This window comes from Gobius niger, assembly GCF_951799975.1.
Source record: "Gobius niger genome assembly, chromosome: 4".
Classification (NCBI taxonomy): domain Eukaryota; kingdom Metazoa; phylum Chordata; class Actinopteri; order Gobiiformes; family Gobiidae; genus Gobius; species Gobius niger.
This window is the reverse complement of record NC_136855.1, coordinates 6,412,223-6,435,183: the sequence shown is the minus strand read 5'-3', so window position 1 is coordinate 6,435,183 and position 22,961 is coordinate 6,412,223. Positions and strand designations below refer to the sequence as shown.

The following is a 22,961-nucleotide window of genomic DNA, read 5'->3' as shown; positions in this document are numbered from 1 at the left end:
GTTGGAGAATGCTGTTGCACTGTTTCACTGGGCAGCGCCGTGATTAGCATTATGGTCCTGAGTTAGACACCTGAGTTTGCATGATCTGTCCCGGATGCCTCATTCCTCTCTCACTAAAACATCTACATCTGAAAAACAGATTCTGAAATTAAATAATAAGACCTGAAGAACACATTTTGAGTCCAAATTTCGAATATTTATTTTCTATTCAAAGAGATCCAAAAAGAGGCTTCAGCCAAGAAAAAAAAGAATAAAGAAACTGCAGTATTTGAAACAGAAAAGCATTTGACATACGTTATAATGTTTTAAAAAACACAGTTGAAGATAAACACACATAAAAACAAAATGTCTGCCGCTTCAGGCCTCTGTTTCGAACATCCTCTTCCTGCCGTCCATCCCGGCCTTGTCCTCAATGTTCTTCCTCCAGTCCGTGGCCTGCTTCTCCTGAGGAACACAAAAAAACAAGAAAAGATTCAAGTTTACAATAAATATCTATTAGTTTAAATTAGGGAAGCACACTCTGCTCTCTCAATTCAATCCATTCATTGATAACTTTAACTGTTATCCACCGGATCTTATATGATTTTACATAAGATTTTCTTCCCCCACTGCAGTCATAATCATGAAAAAGTGTTTAAAAAGTTACATTATTGACCAAAACACAAATAATACTTGTGTATCACTTAAACTGTTCCCACATTTTGTGTTTATTTGCTCCCAGATGAAGCTGTGTTTTCCGCTAATAACAGTTTAACAATCAGTGGTGGTTGAAGTACTTGATTTCAGTAATTAAGTATAAGTACAGACACAGTGCAACCTATCATGTTACTCCAATAAAGGTTGCTCTAGGCAGATTATTAAATAAAATTACTGACGTACTGGTTTAAGAAAATTCTCAAGCATTCAGAAAGTACAAACCTAAAATGAGCTTTTTTTGCAGCTTTAAAACGTGATGAAAACGTGACGGGTTGTACGATGTAGTTCTGCTTGTTAGAGGACAACATTAAATAGCTATTTATCATACTGGGTCACCCTCCTGGAACCGCCACCTTAACGTGGTGGAGGGGTTTGAGCACCCGAATGATCCTGAGGGCTCTGTTGTCGGGGGCTTCGTGCCCCTGGTAGGGTCTCCCAGGACAAACAGGTCCTATAGGTGACGGGTCAGACAAAGAGCGGTTCAGAAGCCCCTTATGAGAGACAGGCCCGGTTAGAACCATGAGGCCGTCCTTCTGTGGACCCACCACCTGCAGGAGGAGCCATAAGGGGCTGGTGCACTGTGATTTCCCACGGCACGGCAACGGACAAGTGGAAGAAGAAAATGGATGGATGGATGGATGGGTGGATGGATGGATGGATGGATGGATGGATGGATGGATGGATGGATGGATGGATGGATGGATGGATGGATGGATGGATGGATGGATGGATGGATGGATGGATGGATGGATGGATGGATGGATGGCATACTGGGTCAAGCTGTAAAGTCAACACTGCTGACCTAAAACTGTGAGCGCCAGTGTGATTTCCTGGTAGATGATCATTTAATAGATCAGATGTGGCGCCTGTGTTTACAAAGGTCAGATAGTTAAGCTAAACATGCAATAAAATATTTGATACAAATAAATCTCTGTGTAAAATTAAAACTATAGACAAGACGATTGGCACTATTTCAAATTTTAGAATGTGTGAAATGAATGTTAACCTTTAGCTTCAAGCCAAACTGTCTGACCTTTATAAACACAGGCGTCTCGTCTGCTGAAATATTTACATCCTACAACGAGTAAGCACGCAGTAAGTGATCATCTACCAGAACTCACTGTCCATCACGTTATCTTTAGAAAATATAATGAATCGAACAGGTCTAAGCTAGTGAAAATAAATACGAGCAGGAAGTGCTGGCGCTCACAACTTCGCAACTTCAGAACTAGCACAGCCACAACAAGCCACGTTATTGTATAGTATTTTACGCTGCCGTTTTGTTTTTTTTACGTGGCATTTGTTTTTATGTTGTGTAATGTCCTTTTATGTGTTGAAAGTGCACTTAGAGCGACTTGCACATTCTCATTTTTTACAATTTGATTTTATGATACAAATGTCTAATTAACTGAATCTGAATCTGTCAGTGGTATTTGACAGTACAGGTGCACAGCACCACCTACTGTTCTGGAGTGCGCATTGTAAGACTTTTAACCTTTCAACCCCCACCTGAACCGAGTTTGGCTTTACCCAAATCTAAAAGCTTCTTGAAAAAAAGCATCTAAACAGCAACAAAAACAAGGATGAAAACCCAACAAAGAGCAACAAAAATGTGCCGGAAAAGCAACAAAAAAAATAAAAAATAAAAAATAAAGCAACAAAAAACAAGCTTTTAGATTTGGGTAAATCTGAACTGAAAAGAAAAATGTGCTCAGTCATGGCAAGTGTTAAGACGTTAAAAAACCAAACAAATGGGCAAATGTTCTTCTTTTATAAATGTACTTCAAAGTATGGTATGGCACTGATCTTCAAAAAAAAGTAAATTTACTTTGGTTACTGACCACCTGGTACAATGCATCTGTCCTTTTTTAGGTTCATGTATATTGCACAATGTTCTTGTTAAAAAAAAAAAAAACTGAACAAAACCTCCAACAGTTGTTTTGTCTGCTCTTCTCACCTCCTCTTTGGTGGCCTTCTTGACCTGCCGCAGGTTTCCTCTCAGGTCCATGGAGACCTTGTGTTTGGATCCGAGCAGTGCGGCCAACATGGCGTCCGCCGACATCCGCACCTTCCTCAGCACCGGCTTCTGGAACCGGCCATTCAGGTCCTGCAGTTTGATCTTCAGGCCATCGATCTGAAGAACAGGACGAGAGAGAGAGGAGCCGTGAGAGTGAAAGGTCCCATTATGCTTGACTCAGGTTACAATGGGGACATATCGTAGAAAATCTACTTTTTGGAGTAATCAGGTAGTGTTTTGGTTCATTCAGGCAGTTTTGATACGGACTGGATCAGGTTGACAGGAAACTAAACTTTAAGATTTATTTTTACCTCTTTGTCTGATTTGGTGACTTTGATCTCCAAGTCGTAGCGTTCTTCGTCCACAAGATCGATCCCTTTATGCAACTTCCTGCACAGCTCCTGGAAGCGAGACGTAAGAATGAATCCTGCTTTAGTCCAAAGCCGTCAACTCTCCCGTTTTGGCCGGGAATCTACTATACAGTGGGAACCATATGTTTACATACACTTTATAAAAAGACACATTTACTTTTTTTCCCCTCACTGACGTGAAACCAGAATAATTTTTTTTAGAAGTCAATTACAATTTTAGAAATTATTTCTATTTGTCAAATGCCAGAAGAATGAGAGATAGATTTTTTTTTTGAAATGTTTTTGTTACTTTTTACAAAGTCAGAAGTTTGCATACACTAACATTATTATACTTTTAAACAGTTGGTAAAGCCCAGATGACGATGTCATGACCTTGGAAGCACAAGTCTGGTTCATCCTTGGGTGTAATTTCAGGTTCATTGGTTCAAACAATGATGTAAATGTCCAGTCATCATACAGATCAGAAAGAAGGCGGGTTCTGTGTCCCAGAGTCTGAAATGTGAAGATCAACCCAAGAACAAATGCAAAAGACCTGGTGAAGATGCTGAAACTGTTAAGAGTTTGTCATTTTCCAGAGTGAAACAAGTCCTGTACTGACATGGGCTGAGAGAGATCTCTGCCAGGAAGAAACTCTGACTCCAAAAGAAAGAGAGAACAGCTTGGAGTTTGCAAATAAAAAAAATAAAAAGGGTTAACACTTCACTATCCTGTGATCTGATGGAAACAAAAAAAAAAGTTTGGCCATAATGACCGTGGTCACGTTTGGAAGAAAAAGGGGAAATCTTGCAAGCCTGAGTACACCATCCCAACAGTGAAATACGGGGGTTGCAGCATCATGCTGTGGGGCTGTTTTGCTGTGGGAGGGGCTGGTGCACTTCACAAAATAGATGACATCATGAAGAAAGAACACGATGTGGAAATATTAGAGCAACATCTCAAGACATCAGCAGGAAGTTAAAGCTTGGGCTCAGATGGGTCCAAACGGACAATGACCCAAAGCATATGGCCAATATTAGTTACAAAGTGGCTTAAGGAAAACAAAGTCAATGTTTTGAAGTGGTCATCACAAAGTCCTGATCTCAGTCCAGTTGAAAATGTATGGGCAGAGCTGAAAAGACATGTATACACAAGGTGGCTGACAAATGTGGCTCAGTTACACCAGTTCTGTTTGGAGGAATGGACCAAAACTCCTGCAAACTTGTGAGATGCTTGTGGAAGGAAATCCCAAAATGTTTAAAGGCAATGCTACCAAGTATCAATGAAATGTATGTAAACTTTTGGTTTTGTAAAAAGTAACAAAAATATTACAAATTTTTTAATTTTTAATTTTTCGGGAATTTAGCAAAAAAAGTGAGAAACGCCAAATTGTCTTTTTTTCTAAAGCGTATGTAAACATATGGTTCCCGCTGTATTTCACCTCTCTTTCCCGCCGTCCTCCCATGAATCTCTCTCCAGACTGAACTCTGTCACTCGCCTCGTGAGAACAGGATGGCAGTTGTCACGAGGTTAGCATAGCAGTCAAGTCTCCCGTTCAGGCCAGGAAATGAGCGTAAATGACCCCTTGTACATGAAAAGCCATTTGAGAGAAGTTTGTCTGGAAGATTAAATGTTTTACATGTTTTATAGAATGTACAAAATAGAGTGTGAAGTAAGTAATAATATATACATAATTTCTTTGTAAAGTCCCTTCTTCCCTGATCTCAGCGACTAATCAGAGTCTAGTATCCTCCCACTTTGACCAAAGAGACGAGCTTTTCCTGTGAACCGGCCTGTCAGGTCCAATTAGGAGGGGGAGGAGCTTGATGGTTGAAAATTCTGTTCCTGCTCTCCTCATTGTGCAAACAAAAGTCTGTGGGATTCAGCTCCTCTCATACAACAGAGGTTTCCTTTCTCCTTCAGTCTGTTCGCTCTGAAACGGCCTCCTTTGTCTAAACCAAACTTTCCTGGAGTCTCTATATTGGTCTGTCTAACGTTGCCATGACAACGGGGCTATACTTCCAATTCACGTCTTGTCGCCGTATTTTTTCTCTTTTATACTTTTTAAATGGATTAAAAAGAACAGAATTTAGGTCAGAGTAATGCTTTGATAGCATGATATTATTAGCTTCAATGCACACATAGATATATTGATAAAAAGATGTTTTAAATCGACGTTGCTTTATTTATACTTTTTACACTGGTTAAAAACGTTCTAAACTCCAACATGGCGATTCGCACAGGACATGAATCACCTGAGAACCTTGAAGTTTGAAGAACTACCGGGGGAATTCTTACCATCCAAATGACTGACATGGCAGATTTCCACGAACTAGAAACTCAGAGGACATGAGTAGTATTTACTTTTTTACCTGAGGCCCCGAGGTAATCCTAAACCCATGCGAATAGGGCTTAAGAAGGGCTTTCTGGTTCAAGGAAGGAGAAATTTGATTGTTTACTTTACAATTTCACTCTATATCTCCTCACTTTGCAAACTTACAGACTATGACTTTAAAGCAATAGGCCACAGTTTTTCTATACTGAGATATGTTCTTACCTGAGCTTAGACGAGTTAATGGTCTTTGTGCCCGTGGAAGAGCTTGGTCGCTTAAAACGTCACCCCGTTTGGAGCTATAGGAATATACTGGGAGCGGCCAAATGCTAACAACATCTTTGGTCCAGACAGGTACGCATCAACTCGTCTAAGCTCAGGCAAGAACATATCTCAGTATGGAAAAACGGTGGCCTGTTCCTTTAAGCCCCTCAGTGGATTGCGTTTCACTGCTTTCATTCTAAAGCCCGCTCCAGACCTCTATGAGTGACCGACGGGTGGCGCTGTGGGGCTGTGCTGAAGCTGTTGGACCTGATGGACAAAGAGATAGAGAAACCTCTTGTTTATGATCACCTTTTCATGTTTTTTCATATCTCTGCCGCTCTGCACTAAAATGTTGCAACTCCTCAGTCTGCAAGGGATGTAACACCTATTGTGTGATGTAGTTAGTGAATATGCTTTCCTCGGCGTGCCCAACAGGAAACAGCTTTCATAGTTCCCATTCGCTGCTGACAGCTTATTTAGACATTACATTGGTTATACGTTTCACTGTTTTAATGTTTGGTGCAGAGTGGCCTGGACCCCCATTTTAGACTGAGGAAGCACCCGTCCGTCCCGGAAATGGCCCTGTTTAGACCGCCTCACTCACCTGCAGCTCTTGGACGCTGTGGGGGACCGACAGTGAGGGGCAGTTCTCGTCCACATAACTCTGTTTCTCCCACTCGAGTCTCTGCGCCTCCTGCTCCACCAGAGACTGCCCGATCTGCAGCAGGAGGCTCTGAAACACAAAGCAATGGGAAACACATTGTTAGAGGATAACATTAAATCGCTATTTATCATACTGGGTCAGGCTGTACAGTCGTACTATCTCTGTCAAAGCCTTGACTGTGGTGCTCAGGCACCACTCTCAGCCACTGAATGTTTGCTTGTGTATCAGTATGACGCTCTGAGAGAGTATTTATCCCTTTTCTGTGGAAGCATGGACAGACTTGAATGGTAGGACTAGCGCAATGTCTCAAGTTCATGTCTCCGGGTCCTGCACCGATGGTAAATAAACTTCTTCTGTATAAGACATCCAGACTGCTGCCTGTTTTTCATCTATCCTCTCAAACACCATTGTTAATTTCTCTAACACACATGAGCACGTGTGAAACTGAAGCAGGACTCTTCACTTACCTTAAGGTAGTTCCTCCGAGACAGTGGCATCTTGGTCCTAAAAGATAAGAATAAAAGACATCTAAATGCACCCTCAGACTTTCCATCTAATCTAACTTTATTTATAAAGCACTTTCAAAACAACACACTCGACCAGAGTGCTGTACACAAATATGTAACAACACGAAAGTAAACAGAGAACGACAAAGGAGAATATACAAAAAATATGTTTTCAAGGTCTGAACAGACTTCTTGCTGATGAATAGATATCCTGTTATAATCTCATAAATTCATGGTTATCGTGGGAATCCACCTTGTTCCTGGCACAAGGGAACATTGTCCATAGACTCATGTTAGCTAAAATCATATAGTCTACAAAAAGAAGAGAAAAGAGCCATGTAACTTTCATTTGAACCATAACTTAATTGTCTGTGTTGGGGAGAATACTTTGCAAGGTACTGAATACTTAATGCTTCAAATGTGTCTTGTAGCATATTCCAATACTTTGTCTAGAGTAATCAGAGTACTGTATTCTGAATAATTGTAATGTATGTCATAATTGTCATGTATAAATGTGGCATAAACATACAGTATACAGTATATCCTATTGTTTTCTTCTATTGGGAGTTGATTAAAGCTCAAAAATAGTAAATCAAAACAAGTGGACTTACTTTAAAGAAGAGCTGACAGTCTGGCTGCCCATCCAGACAGTGTCCTCAGAACTGTTGTCTTCGGGCCCAACGTCTGTTGTGTATCTGCACATGGAGGAGGCGGGCCACTCTCTTGAGGACAGAGACACACGTCTGTTGGACAAAGAGCAGCAGTGGTTTGAGAGAAGGGTTAAGACAAGCGCCCGGGCCATCAACAGATGAGACCAGGAGGACTCATGTTCCAGCTCCAACGCCTGGGACTGAGCCAGACACGGCCTGATCCAAGCCTTGTTTCTGTATTCAGCGACGTCATTGTATTCACCATAAGTGTCAAATACTGGTACCAAAAACACATTTTTGCTCATTTTGATTCTATGCTGTTGGTCCAGGGACGGCCTTAAAGGAAGGGATTAATGTTTTGCAATATGAAAAATTTTATGTATTCCTAGGATTTTTGGAAAGTAACTAATTACCCTCAAATGAAAGAGTAACTGTACCAGAATACAGTTACTCAAATTACATTTTTTTTTAAGATTTTCTAAATCATCAACTCAAATGACAGTATAAGTCTTTAACTGTTAGTGGATAATATGAGTGTGACTGAAAAAACCTCCCAGCGATTTTTTCAAAAATAAATCTAATAAACAACTCAAAATCTACTGTTCCAAATTATTATGCACAGCAGCATTTCAATACATTTGAAAGCTTACAATTAACTAAATTTGTAGCATTAGGAGGTCATATTTACTGAAATCAAAAGCTATTTCAATCAAAAACATCTTAACAGGTCAAGTTATATTTAAACATAGGAGCCCTTCTTTGACAACAGCTTCAAAATTCTTGCACCCATTAAACTTGAGAGTTTTTAGAGAGTTCCTGCTTGGGTTTCTTTGCAGGATGTTAGAATAGCCTCCCAGAGCTGCTGTTTGGATGAAAACTGAGTTTCTTTATGCGCATATCAGACAATGATGCAGAGGTATTCTTTACAGCAGGACATGGTGCGTTGTCATGCATGAAGTTGATCTTGTTCGGGAAAGCACGGCTCTTCTTTTTGTACCATAGAAGACAGTGGTCAGTCAGAAACTCCACATATTTTTCAGAGGTCATTTTCACACCTTCAGGGATCCTAAAGGGGCCGACCAGCTCTCTCCCCATGATTCTGGCCAAAAACATGACTCCGCCCCCTCCTTCCTGACGTCACAGCCTTGTTGTGGCCATTCACCAACCATCCACTACTCCATCCATCTGACCATCCAGGGTTACACGGTCTCATCAGTGAACAAGACTGTTTGAAAATGAGTCCTCATGTATTTCTGAGCCCGTTGCAGCTGTTTCTGTTCTTCAGCATTCAATTAACAGTTTAGGGGAGGCCCAGATAGAAGGTTTATGCACAACTGCAGCCAGGTCCTACACCTTGATGCTCGGGAGACTCCAGAGGCACCTGCAGCTTCAAATACCTGTTTGCTGCTTTGTAGCAGCTGTTCTATTCATCTGATGTATTTGTCTGGCTGAAACCGTCCTTATTGTGCCTTTATCTGCACAGACCCATGTGTGCTCTGAATCAGCCACAAATCTCTTATCTGTATGATGATTACGCTTAATCTTTCATGAAATATCAAAGGTTTTCATACCTAGACCAAGGCATTCAACTATATTTCACGTTTTTCATCAGCAGAGAGATCCTTTTTCTTTCCCATATTGCTTGAAAATGATGGTCTGCTTAATAATGTGGAACGTCCTTCAGTAGTTTTTCCCTTAAATGGGCTTAACCTGACAACTACTCATCACAGGCGTCTGAGATTAATGTCAATGATTCAAGGAGCCCCGAGACACAATACCATCCAGGAGTTTTTCACCTTTAAGACACTGAAACACAATTTACATTATCATTTGGAACAAGTATTCTGGATATGATTCTAAATATAGATTTGTATTCCGTTACTACCCAACACTTCATTACATTTTATAAAACTCCATTTGTTTTTAATGGAAAGTAAACATTTGTAAAATAACTTTCTGCACATGCTTCTTTTCATTGGTGACAATTTTTGCCATTTCATTTGCTCAAATAATAGCTCTTAGGACCTGCCCGGACATTTTCATGTTTTTCAAGTCCAATTATTCAGTACAATGGTGGATTCTTGGTTGTTGCTTTATATTTCCTTCGTGGGGAAAAGTGTTTAGGAATTGTTCATTTAAGATGCATAAGAGCAGAAGAAAATACAAATAAAAGTTTCCCCATGTAAATACATAAAGATGAATGGTCTGTACTCACTCGGCCATGATTGATCCAGCTCCGACAGAAGATCAGACAAATGCATCAGGGTCAAAAGAGGGACCCTTTTATAGACTGTGGACCCAGTTTAGCCCCAGTCTGGTTGTTGTGGGCGGGCCCTGGTCCAGAGCATGGTGCAGAGAGGGGTGGGGGGTCTGACGGCTCGGAGGCTGCAGTTGTTACAGAGCGAACAGCTGAGATGTGGGGAATGTTTTTGTTCCTGCTTTACACACTGATTTTATCTTGAATTTAAAAAGAAAAGCCCTATTCTTTGTTCAGATCTGTAATAAACTAATACAACGAAAAGAAAACCACATACACTTCCGTGAAAAAGTATGTGCCCCTTCCAGATTTCATACATTTCTTTATATCATATTTAAATGATTCTGATCAAGGACATGCCCAGTCAGACACGTGTGCCCAGTTTACCCGGGACAGTCCAAGTTTTGAAGCATCTGATTTCGCCAAAGCCAGTGATTTGTCCCAGTTTTACACAAGCTCTGTCCCAGTTTTTCACCAGTGCCAGGCCAGAAGCAGCGTTTTATACTTAAAGTGCATCTGGCAGGTTTTAAGACTTTTTAAAATGTTACTTATGTAGAAGGGTAACATCAGTTGCATAATTATCATTTATTACAGTGAAGCAACTATTTTAACGAAGAAATGTTGGCCAGAAAAGTTATTTTAAGTTGAATTTTTAAACTGCTGACAGGAAGTTACATAGATAAAGGTAAAGTTCCAGAGCAGTTTGAACCACACATTCCCATTGACTTAAAGGGATATTTCAGGATATTTGACATAGGGCCTTATTTCCTCGTTATCCAGAGTGTTGCTGATTTCTGGAGATATTTTTTTTGTAATTCATGCAGTTCTTCTGTTTGGAGAGCTACGTGGCGCTAGGCTAGTGCAAGGCTAGCGCATTTCTATGGTATCTGCTAGCCTGCATTAAAAACAGTCTGACCCGCTCCACAGTGCACCTGAGACAAATCACTTATAACTCCAGACTAACCATATAAATGTCTGTGTCGATGCAGTAATTTGAACCATTTTGCATTTAAAATACCTTATATTTGAGCAGCATCAGCTTCGTGGTTGTATAAGCTACGCAGTGGTGGAGTGATCTGCTAGAAAATAGTCCCTCAAAATGCGATCATTCATGTGATGCAAGGTCATATTCCAAAAAATATTCTATGGACACAGACATTTATATGGTTAGTCTGGTGTTATAAGTGATTTGCCTCAGGTGCTCTGTGGAGCGGGTCAGACTGTTTTTAATGCAGGCTAGCTGATACCATAGAAATGCGCTAGCCTTCCACAAGCCTAGCGCCACAAAACTCTTCAAATATAAGAACTGCATGAATTACAAAGAAAATATCTCCAGAAATCAGCAACACTCTGGATAACTAGGAAATGAGGCCCTATGTCAAAAATCCTGAACTATCCCTTTAACATGGTCGGTATGACAACAGTTTAAAATCGTTTGCCTCCCTTCATCTATATCACTTTCTGTCAGTGTCCAATAAGGAAGTGAAACTATAAAAATCACACAAATGGCCAAACTAAAGAAAGCTGGGTACAATGCAAAATCTTAAATACAATTGTGTTAACTATGTTTTAGCAAAAGTTGTGTCTGATGTGTCATATGCACTTAAATGACTTTTAGTTTCTATAGCGAATGAACTGATAACAAATGTTCTTTAATGGTATGTTTGTCCATTTACAAACAATTTTACTGTTAAACTTGGGAGGGAAAAGTCCCTTTTTAGCGACCGCCAATTCCCATTATGTTGCGTTTTTTAATGTGGGAAATCGGATCACCCTCAGCAAGACTTTATCACTAAATCAGGGTCAACGAGGCTATAAGGAAACTAAACGTGAACACATTGTTATGTTCCAATTGTTTTGTTGTAGCCTGCGTTACAGTAAGGGTGAGCCGAGAACAGCCATTTTCCTCTTCATAAACTTGAAATGGACAATGTCAACGTCTGAAAAGGATTATTGATGAATATATTAAAAAAAAGATGAAAGATGAGATTACAGGACTTGATGCTATAAATAAATAAATAAATACTGGACAAACAACTTGAAACCCAAGTTGAGTAATATACTTTTTGACTCGTAGGATTACTACTACTTGATAACAACTTTACTTTCTCGCCCTAGAAAAAACAATACATAGGAGCTTCCAGGTTAATACAGTATTTTAGGGCTGCACGATATGCTAAAAATGTAAAAACACAAAATCAAGGTCACAACAAGGCTAAATGGAGCTAAATTCGGAAAAACAGGACACAAACTGGACTTTTGCACCTTTGTAAGATTCCATGTGTTTTTGCTTTGAGCTGCTTTGCCCACAAAACAAACTAAGTGTAAATCTCCATCAGATGGAAGACCTGACAGATAACTAAAGGCCGATCTCGAGAGAGCCACCTGTGCAGCACAAATGTGCGCCCGAAACAGAACGGAGCAGCTGGAGATCTGTCCCGGGACTTAACTAGGACTAAGTCGGTCTAAAACCAGGACCAGCCCGGGACTTTACGACCTCCTCAGCTGCTCCAGGTCAGACGCACTCCAGGTTTGAACGCCCGGCAACAGGACCACCTCCGCTATCGAACAAGCAAAAAAAAAAAAAGTCAATAAAACAAACGACATGGGCCGTCAAAGGGAAGAGATGATTGGGGCTTAGTTTTATTGAGTAACATTTGCAATGCAAGATAAATAAATAAATACAGTACATTATGTGAAAGTGCACTATATTGGGGTCAAAATTAGAGTTAGGTACGGGATGATACCCAGGTTATTAGAAGGCCACGGTAATAGTACCTGGAGGATGGTATAAAAAAATGCTTCTTTTATACATTATCTCTGCTGATAAATGTGCTCCCTGTAAACCAGTGCTTCATTTGTTCCCATGTTTAGGGCAATGCATTCCATTCCCCCCATCTTGAAGTTTTTCAGGGTAAAGGATCTTTTCTTTTTTAATTTAAGATCCCCGGGTTATTGTTTGTTTGTCTTTAATGCAAAAAAAAAAAGGATCCGGGTTATTGTTTGTTTGTCTTTAATGCAAAAAAAAAAGGATCCAGGGAACTATTTTGGAGGCTCCGGCAAAGATCTGAGATGATATAATTATGTTTTATGAGAGACTCTGTTGGCCTGTTCCCCGAATCCATCACATCAATCCTGAAGTGTTCCTGAAACTATAACGTCACAAATGAAGCACTGCTGCAGACTCTTCAAATATAATGGGATATTGTCTTCAAAATAGACAATCAACTGTGAGTTTAGGATTCATTATTCACTGTGTTTTCCATTAGTACATCCTGTTTCAAAGATTATGATATTTGTGGATACATGATCAGGCTTCTCTCTATCGGTCATTTGAAATCATGAAACTTTTCCTCATAGATCTCAGACAGAGTGTACTTGTGCAGTCAGGCTTCTGTCCCAAGAACAAGAACAAGAGACACTGGGCCCCATAAAAGCATTCTCTGGACAAGGTCAATGACATCTTCAGCTGTAAAGTGTTTTTCGGTCTTCAGAAAAATCTATTACTTCTCACCAAATATATAAATCTGGATTGTGCAGACTCTTAAGGTGCGTTCACACCAAACGCGGCAAAGCGTCGGGTTTACATTGAAAATACATGGAGGACGCGCCTCAGGGAGCGTCAAAATATCCCGCAGCCAGCCACTCGCCTCCTGTGCGGCGCGTTTTGAAGCTTTCCGCGCGTGGTAAGCTTTTGACATGCCTCCAGGGCGTCCAGCGCAGCCCACGCTAGAGTTGGGAAATGTTGAACTTTTTGGAGAAATTTGCGAGCGTCGACCAATCAGGAGCTTTCCCCAACAGTGACGTAGCCTACGTTGTAGCTGAGCCACCGGGGCAGATTCTATGCCGGCCCAGAAAAAAAAAAAAGAAAACAAGTCACGGAGGTTTAGCTTCATTGTGAACCGGAGCTACAGCAGCTCTGGGACTTTTACAAAGACACACTTCAGTGTTTCTTTACCTAAACACCCAGGATTAAAAGCGGCGACAAGAAAACTTATTTCTGTGACTGAATCTGCGCTGGGAATGTGTTTGGGCCTCGACGCTGACTGTTGTAGCTACAAACACACGCTGACGTGCGGCCAGAGTGTGACAAGCGTCTGACTTTAGGTAAGCACAAGCGTCTAACTACGGGCTTTAGGCGCGTTTTTGACGCCCGAAAAGCGTTTGGTGTGTAAGCACCTTAAAGCATTCAAATATGTTGGTTTTATTATACATATATTGAGTCAATCACTAAAAGTTGTCATATGGTTCAACGGCAAGAAGTAAAACATTTTTTTTTAAATCAAAATCATGGGCCCAGACCTGATTTTTGTAAACCAAACGATGAAAGAGGAAGGCATTCAATCAAAATGTTAGACATGGTCCAAACTCATTCCTAATATATTTGTATCATCCCAATTCACAGGGACGAGTTTATCAGCACGTTTCACAACCTGCAGGTTACATTTTCAGGGTCACTTTCACAGAAATGCTGAAAAACTAACCTTAAAGTCGATGAAACTGAGAGACAAATGCTTTATAATCAGGTGCCCAGTGTTTTCCCCACAAATGGCTGGGTTTACAATGTACTATGTAAATGTCTACAACGCCCCAGGACCATTTGTTTTGTAGGTTTTCTGGTGAGAGGCTCGGTCAGCAGTGAAAAGCTTCCAAACAATTGATCCTGGAGCGTCCTGGAGACCACTGTGATTGAAAGTAGGCAGAAATTCTAAAAGTTTGAAATGAAATGTCCAGATGCTCTTCCACACACACTGAAGGTTTCAGACATTTACTCAGCATCTTTCAGTCCAGGAGCCATTTTTTATTGCTTTATGTTAGACCTGTAAGCTCATGTTAGACCTGTAAGCTCATGTTAGACCTGTAAGCTGCTGCGTTGTCTCAAAGCTTTTTTTGAAGTTCAAGAGTCTACCGAGCAACTCCTGGATTATTTTTCATATCCCCGGGTCCTTGTGCTACTCCTCCGGCGTTTTGGAGACCTGCGGGACGCCACAACAGAGAGACTTTAAAATACTTGAAGATGTTAAAGTATCCGGGTCCGGGTTTGTGAACGTGCCGCTGACCTGCAGCTCCTCCATGACGCGCTCCATGTCCTTGGTCCAGTCCAGAAGCTGTGCCAGAGTCCGCACGCCCTGCACCAGATCTCCCAGCAGCACCACGTCCCGCGACCGCCGTCTCCATAGAAACGGCCCCACCGGGTCGCGGTTGATGAGCAACCGAGGGACGGACGGACGCACCGCTCCGGCCAGAGAGGCGAACGGCTCCACCTGCAGGAGCGGAGAAATATCTGATAGAGATACTGAACAAAAAGTCAGTGTTGTTCAACGAAGACGACAACTTTTTTAAGCATGATAACGTAACGATGACGAGTTAAAAACAGCTCTTTTGTGACTGAAACATGACCAGACGTTTATGAGTTTACGTTAATGAGACGAGACCAAAATGGGAAAAAAACATTTGTGAAGTAGTAATACTTTTTATAATGTGACTAAAACTTGACTAAAATCTTTTGAATTTTCGTCGACTACAAAGGGGCTGAAACTCTAAAATTTAGAAATGTGATTAAAACAAAAAAATTTGTCCAAAAGACTAAGACTAAAACTAACGGGGCTGCCAAAAACAACATTGTGGGAAATAAGTAGCATTTTTTTCCTTAAATAAGTGAATTTGTCCTTGATTTGAGTAACTAGACTAAGAAAGAAGGTTTTTTACACTTGAAGCCAAACTATGTAACATTTCACCCTAATGAATAGAATGAAATACAATATTTTACATTTATTTTATTACAGATATTTTTATTGTTTAAAAATACCTAAAACCAAATAATGCCTTAAATATTCTGTACTTGTGCTAATAGGAACAGGCCACCATTTTTACATACTGAGATATGTTCTTGCCTGAGCTTAGACGAGTTGATACGTACCTGTCTGTGTGCGTGCCCTCAGTCACGCAAAACGACCAAAGATGTTGTTAGCATTTGGCCTCTCCCAATGTATTCCTCAGTATGGAAAAACGGTTGCCTGTTCCTTTAAGGAAATCCCTGTCATCCTCAGCGAACATTTACCTCCAGAGACGTTCCCATGACGATGAGCAGGTCGGCCAGAGGGAAGTCCGTGAGGTATTTGAGGAAGTGCGGAGGAAGCTGTTCGCCGAAAAACACGATATCAGGTTTAATGACCCCGGTGCATGTGGGACATTCAGGCACTGAGCCGGACATCACCGCTGGCTGAGGAGAACAAGATCAAAACGGGAAAATAAATAAATAAATAAAATATTTTTATTTTCACTCTATTCTAAAAATATCTCCAAAAAAACCAGTGAATTTACTAGCATGAAGGAGCTTCAGCTAGCCCGCGCTGAGCACTATGGGCGAGGCCTTTCTCCCTCAGTCCATCTTATAGAGCAAATAAAGGCCAAACCCACTTTGTTCTGCTGATAAACTGTACATCTGGTGATTTTAGAGTACTATCTGTTCGTCCCACTTGATGTTTTCTGATTTCAGAGTAAACAAGTCTATTTTGCACTGATGTAGGCTAAAACCGTGTGTGTGCTGCTAAAAGTATATGGAATTTTGATCTCGTGAACCTCCACTTTTTTGTAAAAGTAAAACTCCATGTCGTGAGCTCACAGCGAACTGATCAGTGGATCCTTCCCCGGTCACGCCCAGCGAAGGAGGAAGTGCAGGTTTTCTGTATTACATTCACGAAGCATCAGGTGTGTATGTTATTAGCACTCAGCGTTGCCGTGGAGATGTCAGCTCCTCGGCCGAGCGGTGTGAGATCTCGTAGCACTACAGATGTTAAGGTCACTCTTGCGTAACACTATTGCTGTCCAGTTGAGAAGCTTTTAGATTTGGGTAAAGCCGAACTGGAGAAAATGCACAGTCTATGGATCTGATTTGTGATTTAAAGAGGGGGGTATTATGCTTTTTTCAATCACATAGCACCAGTCTATAGCACACAACAATGATGATGAAACCTTCTGCTGGTCTGTAAATGCAGTAAATTAGAATAACTGCCTTGCTAAAATTGCTCTCTCAAAATGGCTGTAGCGAATGTCTTGAAAAAGGCCTCTGTCTCTTTAAGAACCTCTGACCCTTTCCGACACGCCCCCTCCACACGCTGTCTGTGGCATCAGTGGGGAGGGGGTTCTGCTGAGGTTCAGCAGTGATTGGTTACTCGGCTGGTGATGAAAGCTCGGAGGCGTCTCCAGGAGGTGGGGGCGTTCCTAGGAGGACTCAGGCAAAGCTGTCCCTAAAATGGCTGCCATCAGAGTTTTTACAGATTACTCAAAAATACGTGAATGCATAATACCCCCCCTTGAAATAAATTCTCTTTCTTTTAGTTTATGCTAAACAGATGGATGCCGTTGCAGGAACGGTCGTGACTTACTCGTATCTCATCGCCGCTGTACTTCCTCCGACACACGGTGCAAGTGGCCGTGGCGAACGTCCCGTGGGCCTCCACCAGCTTCTCTGCAGGAATCCCCACCACTGCACACACAATACACGCAAATCCATGTATGCTTCGTCTTGTTGTACCTCGCCCAACGACACAACTACAAGCACCAAGTCGAGTTGAACTTGAAGTCGGGGGTATTATACTTTTATCAGGCATTTCATGATTTTGAACTCATACACGACGCCTCTGCCTTTAAAGGAACAGGCCACCGTTTTTCCATACTGAGATATGTTCTCGCCTGAGCTTAGGCGAGTTGATGCGTACCTGTCTGGTCTTTGTGCCCGTGGAAAAGCGGGGTAGCTTCCAACTTCTCCCTGTTTGGAGCTATTGGAATATGCTGGGAGAGGCCAAATGCTAACAACAACTTTGGTCTTTTTGCGTGACTGAGCGCACACGTAAAGACCAGACAGGTACGCATCAACTCGTCTAAGCTCAGGTAAGAACATATCTCAGTATGGAAAAACGGTGGCCTGTTCCTTTAAGACTCTCCTCCCCATTAGGGCTGAACGATATGGACAAAATTTCATATCCCGATATATAGCATAGATAGCATTTTTCAGAAAAATAAAAATATAATACAAAAGAGTGCAGTTTTATTGATGAAAATCTACATCGTTATCTATTTTGAATTTAATGTTTTGAATGTTCATATCTCGATATCGATACGTTAAAGCTATATCTTTCAGCCCCATCGAAACAAACCTTGGCTGACTCCAAACTCCAAACATTGTAACATGTTTAAAAGCTTTAAAGCCTTGAGAATGCCCTGTTTTAAGGCGAGACACTGCTGGCGATTAGGGAAAAAAATATTTAGGGATATCAATTTGAAACCTTTGCTGTAGACAGCGTTGGGTAGTACCGGTAACTGAATACTTGTTTTCAGGATACATATTTAGAATAACTGTATTCAGGTACAGTTACTCTTTCATTAAAGGGTATTTAGAATACAGTTACTTTCCTAAAAGCAAAGGAATACATTGCGGTACTCAATCATTATAGTATTTCAGCTGCATATTGCACAACACTAATAATACAAGAAAATATCAAAACGGGGAATGTTTAGCTTTGTAATGAATCACTTTCCATGGTCTGTCTCTCCTCCAAAATACAAAGAAATATTTCAAAACTCCTTATGTCACAGTTCATGTACTTTGATGTGCTGCTCCTGGTGCATTTTCAATTTGCATTTTTGTTTTACCAATAAGTTCACAACAGTGATTTCAACAAACTTGTCAACATGTTATTAATCATGCGCCGAAAATCAACATGACAGTATTCTTAGTATTCAGAATCCAGTAATCAGACTGGTCAAAGTAACGTTACAAAATACATTTTGAGTCAAGTATTCAGTATTCTGTAACAAAATACCATTTCAAAGTAATCTCCCCAACACTGGATGTTTTAATTATCTACCAACAAAGATTGGTCTCAATGATCCCGATAGATACAACACAGAATTGCCCGACGTTTGGAGAATCATCCAATTCTGTTCTTCAAGGGCCAAAGCTGTTCAGGCCCATTAGATGGTGGACTGGGTCATCTAATGGGCCAGTCTACCACTGGGGTGACATACTCCAGTGCAACAGGTGTTGCAGATTGCACATTGCAGTAAGTCACCGCCCTGTCGACCATCTGATGGGACTGAACAGCTTTGGCCCTTGAAGAACAGAACTGGATGACTCTCGAAACGTCGGGCAACTCTGTATAAAATCAAATCTCTGTTATGGGGTTCAGCACTAAATCAGGTTGGAATTAGATATTAAAGAATAGCATAGCAAAGTAATAGCTGAGTAAACACAATGTTAAAAATATTGTCAAGTACAAGGCTGGAAGGTTTGGAGTCTGTAGGAGCTTCTACAGTGAAAAGCTGGATGCTACAACAGAAGATAATACATTTTGAGAAAAAGGCCCTTGAATTGATCATTTCCCATCAACAGAGGAATGTTAAAGCAGAGAACGGAGAAACCTCTCTGTGGACTCACGCCTCTCGAGTCCGTCGATGTTCTGTGTGTAGAGCCGCTGCAGCAGCCGTTTGTCCAGCAGGAGGCGGCAGAGCGCGTGGGCCTCGTTGGGGCGGTAGTTGCCGGGATACAGCTCTTTGGCCAAAGTGAAGAAGGGTTTGGGGTTTGCGTGGAAGTAATCGAGCTCAAAGATGGCCTCCGCGTACGGCAGGTTGTACTGCTGCAGGTTCGAGTACAGGCCGCTGCCCGGAGACCTGAGGAGCACATGCCCTACGGTTAAAGTGATAGCCTGTATGTTTAAATGTTTTACAAATTCAACAGATAATTGACCGCCTGGGTCTTCAATTTGACGTGATGTAAGTTTCACACACATCAGAATCCCCAGTGCCATCGCTTTGACCAATGAAACGAGCTTTCCTGTGAACCGGTCTGTCAGGTCCAATCAGTGGGGGAGGGGGAGGAGCTTAATCGTTTACTTAGCAAACGAGGCCGTGTCCGAATGTCCCGCTCGCTCCTTCTCTCCGCGCGTTCTCACGTGCGCTGCCACGCGCAGAAACTAGCGAGCGGCCTGTCCGAATGGCCAGCAGAGAGTGTGCACTCCATCTACTATAAGTTCGCTAAACTCCGGTAATAATCTATTTCTGAAATAAACAAGAACCAAATTCAAGTGACTGTTTAATATTTACGGATAAATATAAGTCAGATTTTATATGAATTTTACAAGAATGAAGAAAACAGCAGGATTATTGCATTTTTGCCTGAGAGAAGTAGCTATCAATCACTGAAAAGCTCAAGCTAAAGGTCAGATCTCACATTAGCAACCCAATATATCGGCCAGCCGATATATCGGGATTTTACAATATCGGGTATCAGCCGATCTAGTGCCGATAAAAGTCGACATCTCCTGGACCGAAAGTGATAGAGACTTCCCGTTATGCATTGAAAAGAGGCTTAAAAATGAGTCCACCCACAACTCTCTAGACCTCAGGGGAACAGAGAAACATCGCAACAAAACTACAAGTTTGTTAAATACAAAAATGACATGCTGCAAGTCATTGTGAAGCTCAGAACCTGGACATTTCAATCATTGAGTTAGTTTTAACTTCCGCAACTGTATTTTTGATCGCCGCGGCTAGCAACAGTACACTAATGCTAACGGCAGCATGCTAATGCTAACGGCAACTAATCAAAGCTGGGACATAAACTATGATTGAATCATTTAAGCAATAAAATAAAATTGGCCTCTGCTGGAATGGCCGAGTATTAAATTTTTTTTTAAGATTATAGACCAGACATTTGGAGAAATATCGGCCAAAAATATCGACATCGGCCAATAACAATCCCCTAAAGTCAGCATTGTCATCAGCCTTAGAAAAACCCATATCGGTCGACCTCTACTTTTCACTGTAAAAATTCATATAGAAGTGGTTTATTCAAAGAAAAAGATGCAACATGTGATTAAAACAGCTGTTTTCACTCGTGTGTTGCTGTCGGCGGTTCTCCTCCAACTCCCGCAATGCATTGTGGTCTATTTTGACCTGGTGGTTTAGCTTTGTGTTTTGTGTCCATTAATGTCAACTTAGATAATGTGATTTTTTCATACAAACTTATTGCTACAGTTAAACCACATTGGAACTGGCAAAGGGAAAATGTGATTAGAGTATCTTTGTAAATTCGTATGTGGATTGCGACTTGTCAGCCAAGGGTGATAGTGACATGACAAACCAGTTGAGAAGTCCCCGAACCGGAATGTGGTGTCATCTTTGACTTGAACTGATGCCGTCGGGGAAGAGATACCACAGCATCAAGACGACAAAAACTCAAATGTTAAACAGCTTCCTTCCCACAGCTGTTAGACTGATGAATGAGACCCTGTCGTCTAACTTACTTTTGATGAATTAATTTTATATTGCACTAAATTGTTGGGTACGTGTGAAATGTATCTTTACCTTTACCTTTAAGAAAAGCAATTGTGTTCTCAATCTTTGGTGACATATATGATCTCATTAAATTTAATAAAACAAAGCGTGTTTTTTATTTGTTTATTTCTTTATCCAAAAGCAGAAGTAATTGACCATTACTGTGACGTGGACGACCCCTGAACATGTGGGCAGTACCTGAAGTCGGGGATGCCGCTGGGTGTACTGATCCCAGCCCCCACCATCACGATGACTCTCTGATACTTCTGCTGCTTCAGGTTCAGGACCAACTGATCCAGGGTCAGCTCCGAGTCTGTGGATCCCGGTGAGGAAAGCCACTGCCGCTGCGTCCTGGAGATGAGACTGTATTAACCTCACAATCCCTCGACCCTCGTATTTACCATCCAGTCCCCCCACCGCTCATGTCGAAATCACCTCAGTCTGAAGTTTGCCTAGTAGTTCTTAACCCCTTAACTCCCACCTGAACGGTGCTCATTTTCTCCTGTTTGGCTTTACCCAAATCTCAAAGCTTGTTGAAAAAAGATCAAAAGAGCGACAAAAACACACAAAAAAGCTTCAAGAAGTGACAAAAATGTGGTGAAAAGACAACACAAAAGCAACGGGAAAGAAGTCAAAAAGCAACGACAAAATCGTGACAAAAAAGAGACAAAAACACACAAAAAATTGCGGTGACAAAAAAAGTTATCATTTTTGTACGTCTTAGCTTTCAAATGAGCAGTACACTGTTGATCTCCAGTAGAGAAGATTTTAGATTTGAGTAAAGCTGAACTGGAGAAAATGGACTCGGTTAAGGCGGAGCACCAACCGAGCACATTTTCTCCAGTTCGGCTTTAAGCAAATCCAAAAGTGTCTTTCAAAAAAGTGTATAAAATAGCAACCAAAACGAGGCCAAAACGAGAATGAAAAAAAAAAAAAAAATGAAAAAAAGGGACAATAAAGTGACGAAAAAGAGACAAAAATGTGTGACGAAAACAGAACAAAAATGTGACAAAAATGTAGGTCTTAGCTTTCAAACTAGGTGTTGCACTGTAGAAGCTTTTAGATTTGGGCAACTGAATTTGGGCAACTGAACTGAAGAAAATTGACTTGGTTAAGAGGTTAATAAGATCTCAAACTAAATCAATAATTTGTAGGGAATGGGGGCAGACTTCAATCATAGTAAGACCGATATTGTAAATTGTCTTCTGCTGAGAAATCACTGTGACTTGGAAAGGGGTGGACAGACACTGGAGGTTGGAGACCCTTGGGTTATGTTACTTCTGACCTGGTACAATGCGCTGCAAGTAGAATCCTTCGACCTGAAAAAATAAAAAATAAAAACATAAAAGGAGACTCAAAGAGTTAAAGAAACAAAACACACAACAAAATAGTTAACATGATCACTCTGCACTCTCTTACCATGTTTAAAACCCGGCAATAAACAACATGTAAAGACATTTGACAACATGACCGACGAGCCCAGCAGCACTGAAGCCATAACATACGCAGTTAGCTCTCACGATGGATCCTCATTCTCACATCAAAGTAGAACCCTGTAAGAAATCGCCAAAACATATTTAATCTTAGCTAACATTTAGCAGATTTATGCACTGAAATGTTGAATTGAGAAATAAAGTGACAACAACGGCACTTGTACTAATTAAGTCACGTTTAAGCATAGTCTTATTCATTTACGACAAGCTTTCTTTCAAAGAAAATAATCGTGCACACAGTGGTTTGTTTACATACCTTTGACCTTTCTTGGACGCGATGACGTAGAACGCCGTGTTAGCCATTTTAGCATTATATTTTATTTTTGCGGTGTTTTTCTCTGCCCATATATTTTATGCATGTTGTTTTAGTCCAGTTTAGTTTAGGTCGAGTTAAATTG

At 41.0% G+C, this 22,961-nt stretch overlaps 2 protein-coding genes across 5 annotated transcripts; both read right to left on the bottom strand.

Moving 5' to 3' along the window:
- Positions 1 to 267: 267 nt before the first annotated feature.
- LOC306962451 (troponin I, fast skeletal muscle-like) lies at positions 268 to 7,646 on the bottom strand. The gene is made up of 6 exons (XM_079555578.1): positions 7,438 to 7,646; positions 6,788 to 6,824; positions 6,261 to 6,389; positions 3,025 to 3,114; positions 2,654 to 2,830; positions 268 to 444 (listed from the first exon to the last, which is right to left on the bottom strand). The coding sequence occupies exons 1-6, from the start codon at positions 7,626 to 7,628 to the stop codon at positions 358 to 360; spliced, it is 711 nt and encodes a 236-aa protein (XP_079411704.1). The 5' UTR covers positions 7,629 to 7,646; the 3' UTR covers positions 268 to 357.
- Positions 7,647 to 14,626: 6,980 nt separating this feature from the next.
- On the bottom strand, positions 14,627 to 22,832 carry sirt3 (sirtuin 3). 4 transcript variants are annotated; one of them, XM_079555179.1, is made up of 9 exons: positions 22,717 to 22,832; positions 22,490 to 22,623; positions 22,349 to 22,389; positions 21,269 to 21,414; positions 19,173 to 19,405; positions 17,122 to 17,222; positions 15,795 to 15,956; positions 14,794 to 14,997; positions 14,627 to 14,709 (listed from the first exon to the last, which is right to left on the bottom strand). In XM_079555179.1, exons 2-9 carry the CDS (start codon positions 22,566 to 22,568, stop codon positions 14,686 to 14,688), a joined length of 990 nt encoding a protein of 329 aa, XP_079411305.1. In that variant the 5' UTR covers positions 22,569 to 22,623; positions 22,717 to 22,832; the 3' UTR covers positions 14,627 to 14,685. The 4 variants fall into 4 exon arrangements, with proteins under 4 accessions (XP_079411305.1, XP_079411303.1, XP_079411306.1 ...); XM_079555177.1 differs by having other exon boundaries at positions 21,269 to 21,421; positions 22,356 to 22,389; XM_079555180.1 differs by lacking the exon at positions 15,795 to 15,956 and having other exon boundaries at positions 21,269 to 21,421; positions 22,356 to 22,389.
- Between the last annotated feature and the right edge of the window lie 129 nt (positions 22,833 to 22,961).